The sequence below is a fragment of the Anolis carolinensis genome, chromosome 2, assembly GCF_035594765.1.
Source record: "Anolis carolinensis isolate JA03-04 chromosome 2, rAnoCar3.1.pri, whole genome shotgun sequence".
Taxonomy (NCBI): Eukaryota; Metazoa; Chordata; class Lepidosauria; order Squamata; family Dactyloidae; genus Anolis; species Anolis carolinensis.
The window spans coordinates 318873159-318896078 of NC_085842.1; the positions used below are offsets into that span (position 1 = coordinate 318873159).

General features: G+C 39.3%; 1 protein-coding gene across 9 annotated transcripts in view; it reads left to right on the forward strand.

Moving 5' to 3' along the window:
* celf4 (CUGBP Elav-like family member 4) overlaps positions 1–22920 on the forward strand; it is a 920473-nt gene that overhangs the window by 139531 nt on the left and 758022 nt on the right. For all 9 annotated transcript variants that reach the window (XR_010003933.1, XM_062974278.1, XM_062974282.1 and 6 more), the window contains exon 2: positions 12683–12765. Coding sequence is in view for 8 of the 9 variants with exons in the window: in XM_062974278.1 (XP_062830348.1) it covers positions 12683–12765 (83 nt within the window). In the remaining variant the exon portion in view is untranslated. The remainder of the gene's footprint in view (positions 1–12682; positions 12766–22920) is intronic.

The following is a 22920-nucleotide window of genomic DNA, read 5'->3' on the forward strand; positions in this document are numbered from 1 at the left end:
ATCTGACTTGGATCTGTGCGCATCATTCGAAAATATATCACACAGTCCTAAACACTTGGAAGTGTTTGACTTGTGATTCTGTGATACAAAATCCAGCACATTTATCTCATTTGCTGTGTTATGCTCTGTATTTGTATCAATAATCATCATCATCATCATGATAAGCAACAGAGCGTTAGTATTTTGCAGAAGGCTGGGCATGTTTAGCCTGCAGAAGAGAAGGCTGAGAGGAGACATGATGGCTATGGATCAAGATGTGAGGGGAAGTATAGGGAGAAGGAAGCAAGCTTCCTTTCTGTTGCCCTGGAGACTAGGACATGAAACAGTGGCTTCAAACTACAGAAAATAATGGAGCTTCCAACTGAAAATTAGGAAGAATTTCCTAACTGTGAGAGCTGTTCAGCAGTGAAACTCTCTGCCTCAGGGTCTGATGGAGGCTCCTTCTTTGGAGGCTTTTAAACTGTGGCTGGATGGCCATCTGTCAATGGTGCTTTGAATGTGATTTTCCTGCTTCTTGGCAGAATAGGGTTGGACTCGATAGCCCACAAGGTCTTGTCCAACTCTATGATTCTATGATTCTAAGACAAGCACAATTTGTTAAGGATTAATTGCACCCTTGTGGACTCAGTTTTCAAATGTGGTTGCCCAGATATTCTTGGAGTAAAGCTCATACCATTCCTATATAATCTGTCCATTGACTAAAAATAGTGGAACTTGAAGGCCAACAAAATCTAAGATGCTAACATTGGCTTATTCCTTTAAATGTGCGTAGATCCCAGACAGAACCACAAGACAATATATCAAAGATATAACACGTTGGCTTCTAGCAGTTCATCTGAGAAGAAATTATTGCAAATATTGATTGGCTTGTGACCGTCTCTGGATTCTTTGGTCCATTATTTCAAGCTTTGTAACGCAGGGAGGGGAGAATTGGTCCTAGGCCTGGAATTGTATTTGAAAGAGTTTCCTTAGGAAAATTCAGGAGTTGAGACAATGTGCAATGTCTTTGGCTTTGAATTGGCTTGGTTTAGAAAAGAGGCCTGGAAACATTAGAACATTAAATTACGAATGGAAAATGAATTACAAGGGTTTCATGACGAAACAGATGGAAGATACAAATGATACGACTGTAATTTTTTCCCGGTCCATTCTCTTCTGATACATAGTCCTTGCTCATGGACATATTATGCTTTTATAATAGGTTCTTATGCTCGATTTAATTGGATGGACCTAGACATGTTTTTCTGTTACTCTTTCTATTTTTGAAAGGGTGATGAGTATCAACCATATGCTTTGTAATAAGGATTTAAATGTTTTTAAAGGAAAAATAAAAAATGAATTGCCACCATGGATTCAGCACCTGATCTGTAATCTATGATTTTATTACATTTCTGGAGAAACAAGCTGTGGACATAAACTGGTGAAAAGCCTTAATATCATAAAGGCACCAGATTCTGATCTTAGGAGTTAAACTGGGTCAGCCCAGGTTAGTATTTGGAGGGAGACCAGAAAGGAATTCCAGGTGCTACAGGCTATGTTTCAGAAGATGGAACGGGCAAAATCACCTTTGTAAATTTCTTGCCTAAGGAAATACAATGAAATCTATTGTCTCACCACAAGTCAGCAGACAACTTGGAGACAGATATATGCGCAAACATGAATTGTTACTTTAAAAAACCAAATGCTTTTTTGTGTCCTCCATACTGGAGCGATGCCAAAATCAATGAAAAGGTGGTTGGAAGTTACTGAAATGTTGTTTCTATTTTCAGAACATTGTGGTGATATAAGTAAATGCTTCTCTGATCTGGGAGAACACACACATATACACACACAATATATATAAAGGACTGGTACAATATTATTGTCCATTGATTACAACAGGTTTTTTTTCCTAAATACTCTCCAGTGACTGATAGCTAATGGCTTGTAGACCAGCATCAGTCTATGCATTATCATTTTGGTAGCATTAGAGTAGCTCACATTGAGTTGGGAGGTCCCAAAATGACCTTCTCTATATGGCCAGCCACCCATGGTTTAGAACAGTGGTTCCCAACCTTTGATCCTCCAGGTGTTTTGGACTTCAGCTCCCAAAATTCCTCACAACTGGTGATCTGACGGGTGTTTCTCGAAGTTGAAGTCCAAAACAACTGGAGAACCAATGGTTTGGAACCATTGGTTTTTAGAACATTTACATAATTCTACAAAATGCTTAGAAAGACAAACCAAAGCCTGAAGCAGTAGCTAAATAAGGTCAATCAGGATGGAAATCACCTGAGGGCCTCTTGAATTATAGCCACACTACACAATTATAATACTTTGATGGAATCTCAAATCCCATGACTTCACTCAATGGAATCCTGGGATATGTAGTTTGGTGAGGTACCTAAAATTGTCTGGTGAACTCCCATAAACTACAGCACTCAAAAACTTTCTCAAATAATCAAAAGTTCCTCACAAAAATATATGATCTATTTAATCAGTGGACATTACCTAAATCCTGGTTTACCAAGTTCCAAGTTCTACTGTAGCTGGGTCTAGCAATTGCATGAAGATCCCTGAGAGTAATTTTAAAAAGCTGTCCTATCTTATAACTAAAATGCCAATGCAATCAATAGATGAATATGCTAAAAGATAACCTTTGCTCATCTATGAAAATGTCTTTAATGTGCAGCTGTAATAATTAACTGATAGGAGTAATTGACATGATATGTCATCCTGGGCTCAGAACTCAGGGATCTCTATGAAAGAAAAGCTAATCAGAGCAACCAACATGGAGCATTTGTGATGTGGGGCAGAACAACTGTGTTTGCTGTCACAGGAGTGAGGAACCTTTATGTCACCAGATATTTTGAATTTCACCTTGCAAAAGAAGTCAACATCATATGCCAAACTGCAATTTTTTATGATATTTAATAGATTGTAGAACCTAGCAGCAAACCATGAACATTGTATACAGTGGTAGTTAGTTGGCTCACTATCAAAATGTGATGAATCCATTGGGCTTTCATGCCATACTTTAAATAAGGGATGGATAAACCAGACCTGGAAGTTGTTGGCCATGGCCACCTCTGCTGGTGCTGGAGATGGATTTCTGGACTAGTTGGATACTGGACTAGTTGGATGCTGATTTCACCCAGGAAAACGCTTCCGGCATCCTGACCTCTTTCTACCTCTTTGAGTCCTTCCTGTTGCTAAACGCAGCTCTGCTTTCATGAGATAATGGTTCTGCATGCCTGATGCAGTGACATCATTCTTTTGCTTCTTGCCAACCCACTTTTGTGGGTGAGTTCATTGCTTACCTGTGGTGGGAAAATCACCTCAACAATTTCCAGACAAGTAAAGGTCTTAAGGTGGATGTTAAGTGCTTGTCCTTTGGTCTAAATAGGGTGCCTTTCCCTGCCAAGAGAGCCATGGCCGACTGCCAAAGTAAAACGAAGAAGTGGGGGAGGGGAAATGGCCCTTAATTACAACTATTAATAGGTAGCCAATATGCGTCATCTTTTTCCCATGGGATGTATCACTGCAATGTTACCAAAGGTCTGGATAATCCATCTGGGGATGAAAGATTAGATGCAAAAGGTACTGGCAACCAGGTTTTTCAGCCTTTCTAAGGAAAGATAGCTAAAAACAGATACCTGATTTGGTATCCAAACATTACTTCCAATATTACAATATATCGGATTTTCCAGGACTTGAATTAAATTGGGTGAATAGAAGGAGAGGGGCTTCTCTTTAGGGCATCTGCTGTTGTAGTTCCAGATTATCTTGATGGGCAAACAGGTACATTGTTTAATACCAATCTTCTGGGCAAATGCGAAAAATGAGGTATTGAGTTAACATTGTATTTGTGGACTACCAAGAAGCATCCCTTTGACCACTGGAGGAAGCATAATTATGAGCAGAATCTGACCAATCAGGTCTTTTATATTCTTATCCACATAAATAAAAAATGAATTAGATTACGATCAATATAATCAAGAACATTCTCCAAGATTGCAATCACAGAGGAAAACCTCATTATTGTACTGTTTTGCCACACACATTGGGAGGATATTCTCTTAGGACAGTGGTTCTCAACCTGGGATCCCCAGATATTTTTGCCTACAACTCCCAGAAATCCTAGCCAGTTCACCAGCTGTTGGGATTTCTGTGAGTTGAGGGCCAAAAACATCTCGGGACCCCAGGCTGAGAACCACTGCCTTAGGAGAATCTCCTGGTAAATGATTGCACACCATAATATTGTGATTAGAGTATTGAAGCACAACTGGGAGAATCTAAGTTGGTTCACACTGAACCATGAAATCTTCTGGCTGATTTTGCACCAGTTGACCTTTCCCAGGCCGGTTTTTATAAAAATAAAGTGAAGGGAAGAGGACCGTATACATCACTTTTCAATGTTTAGAGGAATTGTGAAATACAGTGTTCCCTCACTACTTCACGGTTCACTTTTCGTGGATTCGCTGTTTCGCGGTTTTTTAATAAACTCTAAAAGACTATTATAAATCATAAAAAATTACAATTTACAGCCTAAGGAAGGGAGGACAAAGGAGAAGCCAAAGGGAGAGAAAAGGAGCCCAAGTGGCAACTGAAGGAGAAGGAGGTGATTTATCAACACACGACTGGTTGATAAAGACTTAAAATAACTACTAAAATAATGTATAAATATTAAAATAAATATGGTGTCCCTACTTTGTGGATTTTCACTTATTGCAGGTGGTCCTGGAACCTAACCCCAGCAATAAGTGAGGGAACACTGTATAGATTTTTTTTTAAAGCATCAATCTCTGATCATGACCAATTGCTTTCTCTCAGAAGGTATGTCTGGTAGATATGGCAAAATGAAGGTAATCGTGAAAGATGTTCATGTGTGGGTTATTTTGACTTTAATGTGAGCACTAGCTATCACCATTAGTAGTCATCCTCAGATAATATAGTATCAGAATTCATGTCTAATGAAACATTTGATACTGGGGTTGGAGGGACTTGACTGGTTCCCTATGCCCCAGCTCCAGCAAAAAAGGTGGACACCAACTCACAAGGCTGACTTGTAGTGAAACGCTGCCGTGTGCTATCTGTTCCACCTTGAGAGAATAAAACAAGGTCAGTTAATCTTTTTGCCCAAGGGCCACAGTCATTTCCAGAGAATTTCATCAGGGACACACTCTATTGGTTTGTAGGCAAATTGAAAATGTGTTATGATAAAAGTTCCATCATTCTTTTAAAGCTTAAAGCTCTTTTTGTCCATTAGTAAGCCTTAGGAAAAGCTTTCTAACATTTTAGTAGTAGAAGAAAATCATCTAAAAAAAGCTGAGAAACTACTGAGTGATGCTATCATGGGACAGAGGGAATGGACACCTGTTTAGGACTGTGGTTGAGAACTGTTGTTTTTGTTGAAGGCTGATATCCGTGTTGATAGAGGGTGAGGCCACCTGGTTTTCGGCTCACTTGTTCTCTTTTTGTTTGTCTCACTCCTTGTCTTTAAGCCACTCCATTCTGTCCATCCCTCTCATCTATCCCACCTTACATGCTTGAGGAAGAACAAAAATTCTTCTTGCCAGAGTTGCAAACCAATGACCAGAGTTGCAAACCAAGAGCGCTTTCTCTAGGAAGAAAGTTGCATGACATTAGGTTGTCCACTTCATTTCATCAGGAGAAGTTGCACTTACTCCATCTAGCTAGTACCAGGCAATCCAATGGCTTAATTCTGCACCAGGCAGTTCCATCCATCCTTATAAAACCACGTTATTCTCTTCCATTGTGCTCCAGCTCTCGGAACTCCTCGGGGATTGATTATAGGGGTTGGTGTGACCTTTGCTGCAATTATTATCCATCTGTGTTCCATGCAATTATTATTTATGTTGTCGAATCCCCTGGTGGTGAAATTAAAATAGAGCAGAGAGAGAAGTCTTTTTTCCTCCCTTTCCTCCTTGCTCCAGCTCCTGGTTATTTTTCTCCTTTTCTTTAACAACCCAGCCCTCCCCAGAGAGCACTTGATACATCCTCATGTTTCCTAGAGACTGTGGTTCAATAGGATGACAGTTAATTACTGGCTGGGAGTTTCCAGATGTGTATGTTGAAGCTGAAAGAGCTGTCCAGTGGTGAGGAAGTGAGATGTTGGACCAGGTCCCTCCTTGCCAAGCTCACAGTCCATGAGGTGCCAAGAGGAATGTTTTCTGCTATCTAAATCAAGGCACTTCCCAATATGTTATAAAAACAGTCATCTTTTAAAGAAGCTAGAATGATCTCCAGGATTTGTCCTACCCAGGTAAAAATTAGACCCCAGCTTTCCAGATTGTACAGCTTCATATTGCATGCCAACATTACATGAGTCAATGTGGAATGAAATGTCAAGCCAACTCATTGTGTTGATCTTTATTTTTAATTAATTCATTGCAGAGATTCCTCTTCAATATAGCCTACAGCACCTGATATCCATTGGCAGTCTCCTATCCATGTACCAACCAGGGCTGACACTGCTTATCTTCCAAGATCTAATGGAATCTGGAGTCTTTAGGATATTTAGGCCCCAAAGTAGAAGTAGAAATGTGGCACGCTTACAAATGGAATATTTTCTTTGTCCTTCCCCACCACGACTAGACCTGCCACATCTCCATTGTCAGAATTGATCTTTCATTCCATTTCATACCAGTAAACAGCTGCTGCTGCCAGGGAGAGGTTTCAAATGGTTCTCAAAAGGGTTCAGAATAGTTCCCTACATCTTGCCTATACATATGTGCAAGTGACACTTAGATAAACTTACACCATCAACAGCATTCTTGCCTGAATGCTTTGAGGAGAAAGGTGAAATGGAATGATTGATGGATAGACTCTGAGATATCCCGTTTTCTCTATTACTGGTTCTCTGGAGAGTCTGCTGGTCAGCAGCCCAACTGGGAACATTTTCTCCTTGTCTGAAAGCCCATCCGTACATCGAAGTGCTGCTTTTATGCATCCAGGGAAGCAGGGAGTTCTTTGTCCTTAAAACCTCCAATGTCTGAAGGCAACATTTTTTGTCCGGACCCCTCCCTCCAATAACTCATTGTCTCCAAATGGGTCTGGGCAGTGGAGAGGGATGCTGTTTTTACAATGAAAGGAGGATTTTGCCACCTGCAACATCTGAATTACAGTCACAGTGTGAGGAGCATTGCAGAACTTCATTACTCTCATCTGTCATGGGGACCATCACCAGAAGAGGAAATATATAGCTACCATTACGGGAGCTTTACACTCTATAGTTTATCTCTCCAATGGTGTGCTATGATGAGCCTAATTAGACTATATCAACTACTCTGGGTTTGCTACCAGTGACAGAATCTGCGCTCATTGTTTGGTCAGCGGAGAGCACTCAGTGCATGATTTAACACCAAAATTAAATCTTAAGCATAGCTTCCCCTTTGATTACCAAGTGACTATCTTTTAAGGACCATTCTCAAGTCATTAGGCTTTCTTCCCTTCCCTCCAGCTGCAAGTCCCTATTCTCCTGCCTGTAAAATATTGATCCACTGGCAAAGAGAGTCACAAGCAACTTTCATCCCATCTCTCATTGCCAGCACAGCCTATACTGTGATCATAAAGAAATAACTAAAATAAATTCAGATTATGCAGTGGTGTAACCCAAATTCTGAAGCATGACAAGCTGGCCTCAATAAATCATGCAGATCAAGCAAATGTCCATGTCTTTATTGATGGGAAGAGACAGGGAGGAATGTTCAAATCTTAACCCCCTGGTTTCTGGAAATCTTGCCCTGGCTGTTCTGAAATTATAGTCAGCACTTCTGGCTTATGAAACCATGGCTGAGATCTTACATCATGGAGACAGTGGGTACATCTACACTTCAGAATTAATGCAGTTTGACACCACTTTAACTTCCATGGCTTAATGCTATGGAATCCTGAGAGTTGTAGTTTGGTGAGGCATCAGCAGAGAAAGCTAAAGATCTTGTAAAACTATGCTTCCATGATTCCATGAGGTGTTGCCAATGTTATATTGCACTTTGTCCATTTCAACTGTGAAATTACCTTCCCCATTTCGGCCCATTTCAGCACATGTTGCACGTTGCCTGGGTTCTATGAATTAGTCTCCAGTGTTAATATTGTATGTTTTATGTTGATTTTAACTATTGTTTTTACTGTAATTGATGTTTTTATTGGATAACTGTTTTATTGCTGTGTTTTGATATTTGATTGTTTTATCGGGCAAGGCCCCATGTAAGCCGCCCCGAGTCCCTTCGGGGAGATGGGGCGGGGTATAAAAATAAAGTTATTATTATTATTATTATTATTATTATTATTATTATTATTATTATTCCACAACAGTTAAAGTGGTGTCAATCTGAATTAATTCTACAATGTAGATGCACCTAGAGTGTAACCTTGCATCTTCAGGGTTGCACAATGACGGTGCAATGCCACCTTGCTAATGAACTGAGACTCTGGGTAGCTGGAAGTGCAACCAAATGCTCTTTTGCATGTACAATATGCAACCTGCAGTGCAAACAGACAATTCATGCACAACTCCACTTCTGTAACCAGGAACGAAATTGAAACATTATGCACTTTATAAAAACAGAGGATAAGTCACCAATATAATGATGGCCCATACAATAATGCTACCTTTCCAAATCAGAGGACTATACAGTAACACAATAATCACCACAATAATCACCACTCTTCATGATGTAGCACCGTTATGGCATAAAATGTTTTTACTTTCTGATGAAAGGAGATCAAGGATGGGGCCATTCAGGTATTCCTAGGGAGGGAGTTCCAACGTCTGGGAGAAATAAAGTTAATAAATAAATAACATGAAAACACTCATTTATTAAAGCCAGAAGATCAGTTGCTTTGTCACTACTTGGACTGCAAGATCTGGGAACAGGAAAGTGAGCCATTAATATGCTATTGATGTCCATCCCTGAACTAAAGGTTTAGAAGCAAAGGACTCAAAAGTCATCTGTCTGCTTGTAATACTGGAGATATATTCTTAGCGTGCATCTATATTGTGGAATTAATGTAGGTTGACACCAATTTAACTGTCATGGCTCAATGCTGTGAAATTATAAGAGTTGTCATTTCATGAGATGCCAGCATTCTCATGATCGATAGGTAGGCCTGGGTTAAGGAAGTATGGTTTTGAAAATGGTGGCTGGGAGTGAGACCACATCACCTCTGTTGCCATTTTGAGATGATTTATGGTGGAAATGGAGGCATTTGTGAGGAACTGTATGGTTATAATTTTGAGGATCTTTGCAGCTTTCAGTGTAGGTTTGGGACACAAATTACCTGAAAATAATGCTGAACATTTGAAAAACATATTTTGGTGTTTGGAATGCTTTGAGGGTTAGGTGAGAACTTCAGTGGCCATACATTCCTCATCTTTGCTCTAGTAACTTATAGGAAGTAAGTATACTTTTTACAAGTATTGCTGATGGGAGAAAGACTCCTAAAGTGAATCTGCCTTTGTTGTATCCTTCCCCCATGGGAGTACTTTCTCCGTCCTTGAAAGGTTGCATTTCTTTTTTCTGATAGACACAGCATGAAGGACATATCTAATCAGATGTCATAGCTATAGGGAGGGGAGAAATGAGGACATTGGTCAAATTAATATGAAACGTTCATATATTCACACCATTTATTTCCTGTGCTCACATTCACTTGGTCACTTTGCCTTTGGATGCCTTTGCTCCACTGGTTTTAAATAGCTGCAATGCTAGAAATTTGAGGATTTAAGAAAAATTTCATTTAGGGATGCAATGTTCTCATGCCCTCCCCCTCCCTCCAGTAGACAAACCTTTGTTTTCTATCAAATTTGGATACTGCTGGTAGATAATAATCCATAATTGTATTGGTTAATTCCAGCAATCCATTTAAAAATAAAACAAAATGGTCTTACAACACTAACAGCAATTTATTTATTTATTTATTTATTTATTTATTTATTTATTTACAGTATTTATATTCCGCCCTTCTCACCCCGAAGGGGACTCAGGGCGGATCACATATACATATAGGGCAAACATTCAATGCCCATATACACATAGAACCGAGACAGAGACAGACGCAGAGGCAATTTAACAAATTACATAGTTGAGCTCTCATTTGGGTAACCTACTGTCCAAAACCTGAGATACTGATGGATTCCATATTTCCGCAAAGTTATCTTTTGCTGTTTTTTCTCCTTGTAAATTGAGTTTTGATTCTCAATTTTTCAGTTAGAGCAATCCGACAGAGCCTAACCAGGCAACGTCAGAAAAATAATCCATCTGCTTTTACCGGGATCATGCTACATCGGCTCTGGAAGCTCCAATCAGGATTGAGATCAGAACTTTGTGGCCGTCCTACCTTTTCCTCATCAAAAATTGATATTATTAATTAAAAATGATATTTGCTTTATCATTTGATTTAACCAGATTAGATTCCTCCCCAAAAATATTTAACCTTAGGGCAAAAGACTTGTATAAATTGCAAGGTTCCTATAATCAAACCGTCCCTGGCATTTTTGTGAGATTGCATTATTAATTTTGTATAATTTAACGGACATTAAAGGCCATTTCTGAACTTTTTAAAAGTTACTACTACTTTGGAAAGAGCAGAAATTGATGTACCCTATACTCATGCATGAGTCTAGAAATTTTAATGAAAAAGACCTCAGTCAACTTATCTGCGTGTTGATGTACGTGCTTACGTACTTTAACTCTTTTTTTGAGTCATCCTCTTTCTAAGTAGAGTGGTGAAAGGCAAAAATGTAGTCTATTCTGGGAAAACCTAAAAGAAGAACCTAAAAGAATGGCTCTCACCTGAGTCATATCGAAATCTATAATGCCTCCCCCCAAATCTGCTTTGACTTATATGTGAGATCAAGATATACAAGAGTATACATGGTATATGTTTATGTAGTCCGTTCCTCCACCCCAAAGTTGTTCTCTCAATTGTATCTCCACCTTTGATTTGATTTCCAAATTAGTTTCACCGCCTTTTGGGTACCAAACGAATCCTCTATAATCGCTTTATACATGCTTGAAATTGGTCCTCTAGTTTTGAGAGAATTATTTTCACATGGAGTTTCCTATGTCGTTAAAGCTCCCAGCTAACGATCTGTGTATATTGTGCGATGCAGTTACTTGAGCAATTTGAAACCAGGGTGGTCTTAACTCTTCTAATTTTTCCTGTAATTGGTTAGCTGTAAGGGGTTTACCTTTTGTAAAAAGCTCTCTATACATATCTTTTTACAACACTTCTACTTGCTTCCATCTGGCATACTGCTTCTGCTTGCCATTGTGTTTGAAGTGTGGATGCTCTAGAGAAGGGCAGAGGAGACATAATGGTGGAGCTAGCAATTTACACCCACACATTCACAGATATAATACATGTAAATATACAGATTGATGTTGCTATAGATGTAGGGTGCATCTACATTATAGAATAAAGGCAATTTGATGCAAACTCCAGTTGGCATGGCTTGGTGCAATGGAATCATGAGAGTTGTGGTTTTAAAAGGGCTTTTGCCTTTTCTGCCAGAGTGCTGTTAACTCACCAAACTAAAAATCCCAGGAGCCATGGAAGGTAAAGTTGTATCAAACTGCATTGATTCTACAGTGTAAATGAACCTATAGATCCGTGATTCTCAACCTGTGTGTCCCCAGATGTTTTGGCCTTCAACTCCCAGAAGTCCTAACATCTGGTAAACTGGGTGGGATTTCTGGGAGTTGTAGGCCAAAGCACCTGGGGACCCACAGGTTGAAAACCATTGCTATAGATCAGGGGTCCCCAAACTAAGGCCCGTGGGCCGGATGCGACCCTCCAAGGTCATTTATCTGGCCCCTGTCCTAAACTTTAGACTTAGGCTTGACCTAAGTCTACCTGGTCTTTGGAGGTCTTTTTGCTTACCTATGGTCTTATGAGATAGTCTAGATGGTCTTTGAAGGTCTCTTTGCTTAGCTATGGCCTTATGAGACCATCTAGATGGCTTTTGGAGGTCACTTTCCTTACCTATAGTCCTATAAGACTGTCTAGATGGCCTTTGAGGGTCCTTTTACCTATGGCTTTATGAGATTGTCTAGATGGCCTTTGGGGGCCTCTTTCCTTACGTATGGTCTTATGAGACCACCTACATGGTCTTTGGAGGTCTCTTTGCTTACCTATGGTCTTATGAGATTGTCTACCTGGCCTCTTTAGATGTACGGTTGACCTAAGTCTGAAATGCCTTGAAGGCACACAACAACAACAATCTTAATTTTGGACTATTTCATCATAATCTGGCCCCCTAACAGTCTGAGGGACTGTGAATCGGCCCTCCACTTAAAAGGTTTGAGGACCCCTGCTATAGATGATAAAGATATAGATTTGAGCCAGATGGCTAATATTTCCTTTGCAAGTTGATTTCTTATGTTGCTGCAGTCTTTACTTATATTAAGTAAGAAAATCAAAGAAACATATGGAGCTTGTTCAAAGTGTCTCTAAGTACATCCAGGTAGTTGTACTATCTGATCTACCGATTCTAGTTTTGAATGTTGCATCATTAAAAAGGCAATGTACCTCAAAATGCCCAATGGAAGGATTCATGGTGGGTTCTTGACAATCACCAGGAGGTCCACCATGGAAATAGGATGATGGATGAGGTCCAACCTTGATCTGTTCCAGTGTATTTCTGACTCTTTTCTTGCCTTCTTTCTTTCTTTTACAGGCTGTGCCTTCCTAACATACTGTGAAAGGGAGTCTGCTCTTAAAGCCCAGAGTGCACTGCATGAACAGAAGACACTGCCAGGGGTGAGTCTAGATTGCTTTTTCAACTGACACCATTTCATAATGGTGTGGTTCCTGTTCTAATGGCGTCTGATTACTCCTCAGAAATCTGGTTCACGATGGAGAAATGAAATCCATATTGCCTTGGTTTAGCTTTGAATGGCACAAAGTGGAGGAGGACACATGGGCCAGATTGTGCTGGCTATCTTTTGCGAGATCTTCAGAATGGGAGTGTCTATTGTTGGTGGGAGGGGGGAGGAATGTTCTACTTTTTACTGAAATAACTTTACAGTGGCAATTTGGGATGTTGAGTTACCAAGAAAATGATCCTGATAACTAATGGGATTCTGGATTTTTAGGATTATGTGAGTTGGAAAAAACAGGTCATTATCTAGCAGGGCACGATGGACATGAGAGGATGTAGAGAAAGGTAGATAGGGTTGAGCAATACAAAGAGAGCCTTCTCTTCTTCTCAATCCAATGTACATCTTTTAAAAAACTCCTGGTCTTCTATAACTGGGGGAGATACGTAGCCTTTCAGATGTCATTGGACTGCAGCTCCCAGCAGTTCTAATCAATGTTGAGTAATGCTGGGAGTTGGAGTTGGAGTTGAACAACAGTTGGAAGGCTACATGATCTCAACCCCTATTCTAGAGGCTCATCTGGATCAACAAGATATATAGAAAACTAGAAAATCAGTATCTGACCATAGTATAACATTCAGTGTCTGGTTGATGCTGTTTCACTTCCTACAGATAAAAGTGGTCAAACTAACTAGATAGAAGTTATAGTTCCAGTGGGGCAGGAAAATCTTCAGTCCACACTCTTGGGTTCAACTCCACCCCACCATCAATGTTAATCATGGGTGCATAAATGTCAAGATTTGAGAACACAATCCTATGCATGTTGAAATCTATAGTGTTGACTCCCACTATACTGCGAAGTATTACCATCTATGCCAAAGTCTTATCTGGAATGTTTTGCAAATTGTCAAGCCAGAAATAACTCTCCTATAATAAAGTTAGGTTTAATATTTGATTCTGACATGAAGCAAGTGTTGACTTAGGTCAACTTAACTAGAAGAACATTAAGAGTCCCAAGATGTGAGGATTAAATAGTCTTCAAAACTGGGCGTGGGCGCAGAACATGAACATTTAATATGATCTTGCTTAAGTGCTGTGCTATGTGTGTTTGCTTACTAAAACCGGAGCATTGCTCAAATGTCAACCTCTGATTCTTGTAGATTTCTGCTATGATTGTTTTAGAGTTTGGGGTTCCAGATTGTTCCTAACCCAAGTAACTTACAATTCTGTGCCTATCAACAATGCTTTGTTCATCACCACCTAGGGTCACCAAATACAAATGTGTAATTTATCATCCCTTAGCTTGATCTTTTCTGCTGTGATTTGTTATCAGAATGAACACAATGCTATGTCTGCATTCGCTCATATGATCTTGATGCTCTTTCTTTTGTAAGGGACAAAATACCTCCAAACCAATCTACAATGATAGCAGTGATAGAAGTGGTTCCATGTTTATTGGTCCTGCTAATGGACAAGCTTTTCCTTTCTATTTTATCTTCCTGCAGTCTCTGCTTCACCTGTAAGAAACGGCTTTTTGAAAAAGAAGGGAAAAAGCCAATGGAAAATGCAATTGGTACTTCAGAGAGATGTTAGATTTTACTGACTGTATTTTATTAGAGATGCACACACCAAAACTAAAGGAGCATGAGGTGTATTTGTAGTTAGCCTCCTAAATCTATAGGAAAACGGTTATCTCTAGACTCCCTGCTGCCCCCCATGCCATATTGCATTGTCTCTAGAGGTGTTGATTCAACAAAATGTCTTCAATGTAATGGTGACAAGCAGGGTACGGTTCCCAAACAAATCAGTGTCAGCTTTTATCTCTGACGTTAGTGAGGCTGTGAATTCACTCTGGGCTTTCAAGCTGCTATCCGAGGCTCTGAACCCTGTCTCCCAAACAGGTTCAGGACTTTTGCTACCTCCTTGAGAGTTCAGACTGAAATGTGAAGTGGATTCATCACCCCATTGTATGGTGGACCTTCAGATCTATATCTTTTACTTCCTAAAGTTTAACTTTCTTATTTCAGCCATATTTTTGAAAAAAAAGTTTTGCAGACATTTGCAAATGCTGGCTCTGGATTGGTAGAGCAGGAAATCCTCCCTTGGTTTTAACTGGAGCTGTTTGGTTTTAATGGCTACTCTGCCAGGTTTCCACAAGGTTGTATGGGAGCTCTCCACTGGCTGAATCCTATTTCTAAACTGTGCTTAGCAGTTATAGGTAGCTAACACTATAATTAAAAAGTAGAGCAACTATGATAGATCTGCCATTAAAACCAAAGTTGTATTCTTCACCTTGTTGTTCTGGAACTGTTTTTGCATGTATACAACCCAACATATGTACACTATAGGGAAATTTCAGTGTTTCTTAATGTTAGGCTCACATTATTGTGTGGCTCCCTGCTTCACGTAATTTATCTTGTTTTAGAATATGAGAAATCAGTTGTAATGCTGTGATAGAACATTGCAGAAAGGATACATTAGGAGATAAAAGTCATGGTTTTGGGTCCCAAAGTTGTATCCCCAGATGTATAGGACTACAATTTTTAGAAATCTTAGCCAATATGGGCAAAGCTCAGCCATACAACATCTTGGGGACCCAGATTTTGGACCTGCTATTCTAGGATACTACAAACTAAAGCATCTATGTATTTGGATTGAATTGGATGGTTATCCTTTGACTAAAGACAACAAATTGTCTGGTTATTGCATTGAGTGAGCCAGTTCTGACACCACCAAAGAGAAATTAGATATACCTAACTTCTGAATTTCTCCAAAATTCAGAAGTTAGGTTTTCCCAACTTCTCTTTTTGACCTTAGTCTAATCCTAAGGAAGCATCTCACATCATGTACACTCTTCTCAACCATGTAAAGTCTTGCTGTGACACAGCCCATATTTTCTGTCTTCCGCAAATCACCCAGATATACCTTCATCAACATCTGTTGATACTATTCTGTAACTCAATGCAGGGCAGCAGTATTCATGTTGGTTTGTGCTCACTTCCAAAATTCCAGTTTTCTGTTGCTGAAAAGAGACAACGGCTAAAGCATGGACAGAGGTCCTATCCATGTTATAGATAATGTTTAAGGCAATACAATGCAAGGAAGATGGCATTTTTGTCACCATTGAAGTAGCTAGGCTAACTATGGGGCAGCCTATCCTTTCTTCTCATACTACTACCTTTTATTGGAGTCCCAATAGCAACCTGTATTACTGAGGCCCCTTCTACACTGTCCGTATCCCAGGTTATTTGCTTTGAACTGGATTATATGCGTCTCCACTACCATAAAATCTGGGGTAAGCAGGTAATCTGGGGACAGATCCTGATATAGGACAGTGTAGGAGGGGCCTAAGTCTACAATAATACATGTAGGCTCTTATTGAGGAGTATGCAAGACATTATTTTACCTTCTTTCTGAGCAGAAAGAATCATGGACACATTTAGTTATAGAGACTGAGAGAGTTCATTTGGAGACTACAACTCCCATAGTTGCCATGCCACACCAACATGATGACTGGTTATGATGTCAGAGTATTTGCAGTGCAGCTCTAGTTGGATGGAAGCAGTGGAACGCAGAATGAAGAGAAACTCAGAGACATTGGTAAAAGTATTTACAAAGTTTTACTGTATTCAGCAGTAATCAACACAAACAGACTTGCAGACAACAGATGAACACAAGACTGTTCTGTTCTCCAACAGAACTTGACTCGAACTCTAGGCAGACAGAACTCAACTGAACTGACGCAATCGTTATGCACAAACACTTGTGTCTGGATACTCCCTACTTCCAGCCCCACATCAAGGTCATCATAGCTTCTTGGCAATTAACTCTTTCCACATTATGGTACATTCTGGATGATGCAATCAGTTGCAATACAAGCATGGCACAAATTGCATTTAAACACTATCAATACACAAATCCCACATTAACATATGATGTGTGAGGCATTTTTGAAGTTGAAGTTGGAGGCAAATAACATTTCCAAACATTGATTATTTATCACCAAAACAAATATTACATCCATATCTAAACAACAGATGAGAATTATCCAGCACTCCAGAAACCATGGAGCTGTCCCAATATTTCTTATCCTTTGCTTAAGGCTGCTGGAATTTGTAGGCCAAACACATCTGAAGAACTATCTGATCACCATCTCTGATGTTAATGACATATTTGATTTAAGGGAAACAGTCCTTGTCCTATAGTAACCCTATATCCCATTTTATATTGTGTGAGAGTGTAAGCAGGCCTATGAGTGTATACGATTTATGGCAAATGCTAACAGTGGTTCATAACATGCTGGAGTAATATCAGCCATAGTTCAATGCCATAAAATAGGAAAACTTTCTTAGGTCAATAGGGTGGGCAAAAAGACAGCATACTCTGTTGACATGTTTTTTTAAAAGCTGGTAACAATTTCTTGTTCTGACAGCATCTAGGTAGCATCACTAATAATAATGGAGAGAAGTTAAAGATAAAACAATCCAGAAATAGTGAGTGAGATAGGTAGGACTGAGAATAAGGAAAGGGAAAGGAGCAACCTAACCCTTCCTCGTTCATTCATATACTTTTTTTTCAATCCCATTTAGCAATTACAATTTGTGTTCTTGTCCCTTTCTTTAAAATCTTCAGCCAAGGCATTCCTAAAGCAATCTAGATGTAAATATAAACACCAAGGCTCTATTTGGCCCCTGTGTTGTTCAAGCTCTTTTCTCCCAGCTGCATAGTCTTATTTTTTAAATAAAGTATTGCATGATTCTCTGCCTATATTTTTCCATAATTAGTTGGGGCCTTTATATGCTTTATATATTTCTGCATAAGTAGGGTGCAATACCAGTCAACAGAGCATTGCATAGCTTCCAAATTCCCCGTAAATATGTGAATTGACAAAGTCTTTTTGAGCCATAAGGAGAGGTGGGCAACAAATAAACATGTTGTTGTTGTTGTTGTTGTTGTTGTTGTTGTTCTTCTTCTTCTTCTTCTTCTTCTTCCTCTTCTTCTTCTTTTTCCTCTTCTTCTTCTTCCTCCTCCTCCTCCTCCTCCTCCTCCTCCTCCTCCTCCTCCTCTTCTTCTTCTTCTTCTTCTTCTTCTTCTTCTTCTTCTTCATCTTCTTCTTATATTTCTTGTTTCACATACATTTCTGTATGCACATATGTGTGTGTTTTCTGGGCCTGAATATATTGCACAAGATTTCTCTAACTTAAAATGATACATTTTAATATATTGGGTTTATGGTTCCCGTCCCCTTGATCAGGTCATGTAAGTGTTATTTATTTCTATAATTGTATTTTTACTTTGCTTAATAATGTGTTATTATGTTTGTTATGTAATGTTTGTGTTTTTTTTATGATTGGAAACCGCTCTGAGTCCTATCTGGGAGATAGGGGGGTATATAAATAAAGTTATTATTATTATTATTATTATTATTATTATTATTATTATTATTATTATTATTTTCTTGTTATTGTTTTATATTATGAGGAGGGGAAAAGATATGCATCTTTTGGCAAGCTTCTGTAAATTTTGCCTTGCCCTCCACTCATGAAGATAAGGGTTTGGGACACTTCCTTTGAGTCTTATCTGCCATCTTCTGGAAATGTGAAACACATTCAAGTCAACTTGCGCATTGGGCGATTCAAATGTGTGACATGTTTTCTGGCAGTTGTTTATATTTTACATATAATAGAATGGTGGGATGATGAAGTATATTAGTCCTTTAATAATTTATAGAAATGCTTTGATGTTGCAGTAATTACATTAAAGGTCACATATCAAAGGTAATTTGGGTGAGCAGCTGTGATGGTTTCTCAAAAGCAATCAATATTGCTGTCCGTGGTGCTGATATCACCAAGGGGCTTCCCAGATTAAAGGAAGCTTATTACCAGCCAGACGTACACAGGGGAAATCAAGAACAGATTGAGGAGACGCTTTGCTCTCTTCCCCCCACCTACAATTAACACCGTCCCTCCCTTAATCTGTGCTAATCCTTCATACGGAGGGACAACCACTGGCATTTTCAGATAAATTAGGTGAGTGGTCTGTTGGTCAGAGGGGGAAGAATTTCAGAGAGCAAGCAGACGAGTTGAGTCATCTGTAGTTGCGTTATCTTTCTGGATTTGCATGTATGTTTTGCAAAATTTTTTGATAAATCTACAGTGATAGAAAGTGCCATATTAGAAATTCATCCCCATGATCTTGGAAAGGAAGTCATTGTGATCTAGATGTGACGATATAGGAAATGTGGAAGAAATTATTTTTCGGAAGGCATTTAATATTCATTGTCCCTTCTTTGTTGTTTTTTGCCATCAAGACATATTTTACTTATTGTGGTCCCATGAATGAAAGACCTCCAAGTCACCTTCTTAAAAGGAGTCCTGATTAGGTCTTTCAAACACAGGATTGTGGTCTCTTTGTAATATGGTCCTCCTCTTTTCCTACTTCCTTCCACTTTACCAAGCATATTTGTCTTTTCTAATGAGTCAGGTCTTCTCAGAATATGTCCAGAGTATGACAGTCTTGGTTTAGTCATCTTGCTTCTAGGGAGCATTCAAGCTTGGGATCATTGTTTGGCATGGTATCCAAAGGACCTTTCCCCAGCACCATATTTCTCTTCATATCAGCTTTCTCCACTGTCCAGCTTGCACAATCATGTATACATTCTTGGATAGAACCCAAACTATGGATGGTCCAAAATACCAACTGGTAATATCTAATACTAGGCCTCTGGTTGTGCTAGTTTGATTGAGTGTACAATTTTTAATGAATGTGGTAGCACCTTTTGCTTTGGATCTTGCTGGGAGAAATAGTTTCTACTATAAGCTTTTGTCACTTACAGGTTGATGGAGTAGACTGGAGTGCATAAAGCTTTAAGTAAGGAACTTTTTTTCTTTATGTAGTCTCAAGGGAAGAGGTGCAATTGTTCAAGTGTTTGGACTATGACACTCGGGAGACCAGGGTTCAAATCCCCACTTGACCATGGAAACTTACTGGGTGACCTTGGGCACACTGCACTTTCTCAGCTTCAGAAGGAAACAAATGCTTTTGAACAAATCCTTCCAAGAAAACCCATGTCAGATTTTCCTTTGACTCACCATAAATGAGAGACAACTTGAAGGCACAAAACAAAGGTGCTACTACTGGAATCCTTTATGTCTTTTCTGATGTTGCTATTGTTGCATTATTACACTTACATTTTAAAGGGTAAACCATTCCACATCTAAATTACAACTTAACTCACTTCCTACCTCCTGTTTCTCCAACTCTAAGGTTAATATCAGAGGACAATATTGTGAAATGTAATTAGACTCTCCAGATCAGCTTTTGCTTATGATCCAAAGAAGGTGATATAATGTCTAACAAACATGATACTATCTAGCTTTTCTCCCTCCCCCATTTTCTTTCTTTGCTAAGAAGGATCAAATCATATGGTAGAAGGAAGAGAGTATTTGCATTACCTCACCAAAGCACTATTAATGCTCCCGAGGAGAAAGACCAGAAAATAGCAAACTGTTCACTTCAGCATTTTCAGTCCCTTTCAGATGCCAGGATCCATTACAATCCACACCTTGGAGAAAAGGCAAGGGGATGAAAGAAATGCCATCCCAGTATCGTCTTTGATTTCTTGGCAAGTTATGAAAATTGGGATTTTCTTGACTGTACGGTGGTACATTACACACTAATCCTATAGATCAGGAGTCCTCAATTTTTTTAAGCCAAGGGCTAGTTCATGGTCCCTCAGACTGTTGTTAGACTGGACTATAGTTTGAAAAAAATATGAACGAATTCCTATACATATTGCACATTCATGATCCCTCAGACTGTTGGTGGACTGGACTATAGTTTAAAAAAAAAACATGAATTCCTATGCATACTGCACATATCTTATTTGAAGTGCAAATATCACACAAAAGAACAATGCAATATTTAAAATGAAGAACAATTTAATAAACCATAAATATAGCTGATGAGAGAGTCAAGTTAGTTAGAATTCTTGTTTTTGTGTGTCTTCAAGTCGTTTCAGATTTAGGCTGAGCCTAAGTATAAAGTTTAGGGCAAGAGCTGGGTACAAGACCTTGGAGGGCCACATCCGGCCTACAGGCCTTAGTTTGGGGACTCTGCTATAGATAGTACAGAGGCTTCTCCCAGAAAATGAGGATTTTCAGGTTAGAAAAAGGCAAGCTCCCTATTTCCAAAACTCAGCCAGAAGAGTAATTTTAGTTTTGTTTTCACTTTTGCTACAGATGCCTATTCCCCCTGGTTCTTTGACTATTTACTTCTTTAGAATTTCAGTTGGTTTTCATCCAGGCCCTGGAGCCAGAAGTAAGCATGTACAAATCACCAAAGACCTAGTTTTAAGGACAATTCTCCCATTAAGACATGCCTTTGATTTTTTTCTTAGTTGTTCAATGAAATGTTTTTTTTTGTAAACCTGCAGGTGTTGACCTCAAATTTGAAACTTCCCAGATATTTTTTTTATCAGCTCTAATTGAATCACATATTGTTGGTGTTCGATTCATTTTTTTCACTCATATAGGATGTTCAAATAGACCTTGGATGGTTTCTATAGTTTGAGTTCAGTTGGCACCTTAGTCCCAAGTCTTATAAACATCACCCCCAGGTGAACTTTAGTCTTGGCCTTTCATCAGGATGTCTTGGCCTTCTGAGAGCCATAAAATCTTCTTTTTATTTTATTTAGGAAGTTTTATTAATGTTTTCTATGGAGAATATCATAAATGGTAAAACCCCTATAACCACAAAAGTCATGTTCTCGGTTTTGCTTACCCATGTCCAGGGAAAAATAGTCTTTCTACTAATTTTCGAATTCCTCTAGGAGATTCCTCCAGGAGACTTCTGCCAGAGGTTAGACATAGGAGAAGCTAGTAAATTCCAATAGAAATCCTAACAGCTGGTAAACTGGCTGGCGTTTCTGGGAATTGTAAGCTAAAACACCTGGGGACCCACAGGTTGAGAACGACTGCTATAGAGGGTATAACTACAAACCTCTAGGCTCTTCAGCTCAATTTTGTGGTATTTATATGGTGTTTTGTCATGTCTATGATTTCAGGTGATCACAACTCAGCCAAGAATTTGCTTCCTATGGGTATGGGAGTCTTCCTGTACACCATCAAAGTTTTGTCAAATTTATTAAAACGATTTAGCATTCCTCATTATTGTATTTTCTACCTTTGCTAGTTTGCTATTCTTTTAGGGAACTTGATGGACCTTCCACTGTTAATCCAACCACTACTCTTTCAGAACATGAGTTTAAGTTATCAGGCATTTCCTGCATAATTCAATGGTGAGAATAGGAGCCATGTGCTAACGCTAATGGTGGAGCAAGGTTTCCATGAAGCCCTCTGCTCATCAAAGAGCTAAAAGGATGGTGAAAGTGAGATTTATGTGCCCAACCTCCATGCCATAGTCTTTGATAGAGACATACGTTTGGATTTTGCTGATTGTGTCACCTCAAGCTTAGGCAAATGCTTACATCTGGCTTCTCTCTCCCTCTCTTTTTTCCAGAAGCCATGCCCTCCTAATGTCAGTTGTAGTTGGGTCAGCAGCAGCAGATGAGTAAAAGGCTCGACGAATGTGCTGAACGCACACAAACCATTTGCTATGCCCTTAAGACTCCTTTTTGAAGAAAAACAGATCTAATTGTTCCCTGGGGGGTGGAAACTTGCCTTGTTTCTAAAGTTAATTTTTAAAAATAATAAAAAAAGAGATGAAAGAGGAATGGGGAATGGGCAGGGAGGGGAGCAGATTTAGGAGCAAAGGCGGAAGCCTGGGGAGATCTTTTTCCCCACTTGCAAACTCTCTGGACACTGGCACCATGGTTCAAGGGATCCCATAATTCTGCCAACACAACTGTAGGACAAAAGTGTGTATGTGTGTGTGGGGCGGGAGTGAAGGCAGGAAGGAGAAGAAGCAGTTTCCCATTACCAGAATCTTGCTTTGTGTGTGTGTCTTTTTAGTTAGTTTGACAGTATTTCAAGGCTTGCCAGCTGAGATGAAACACCTGAGTCCTATCTCTTTTGTAAACATTAAAAGTTCCATTTCACTAGGTAAAGATTGGCTGCTCCCATCCCCATGCCAACAT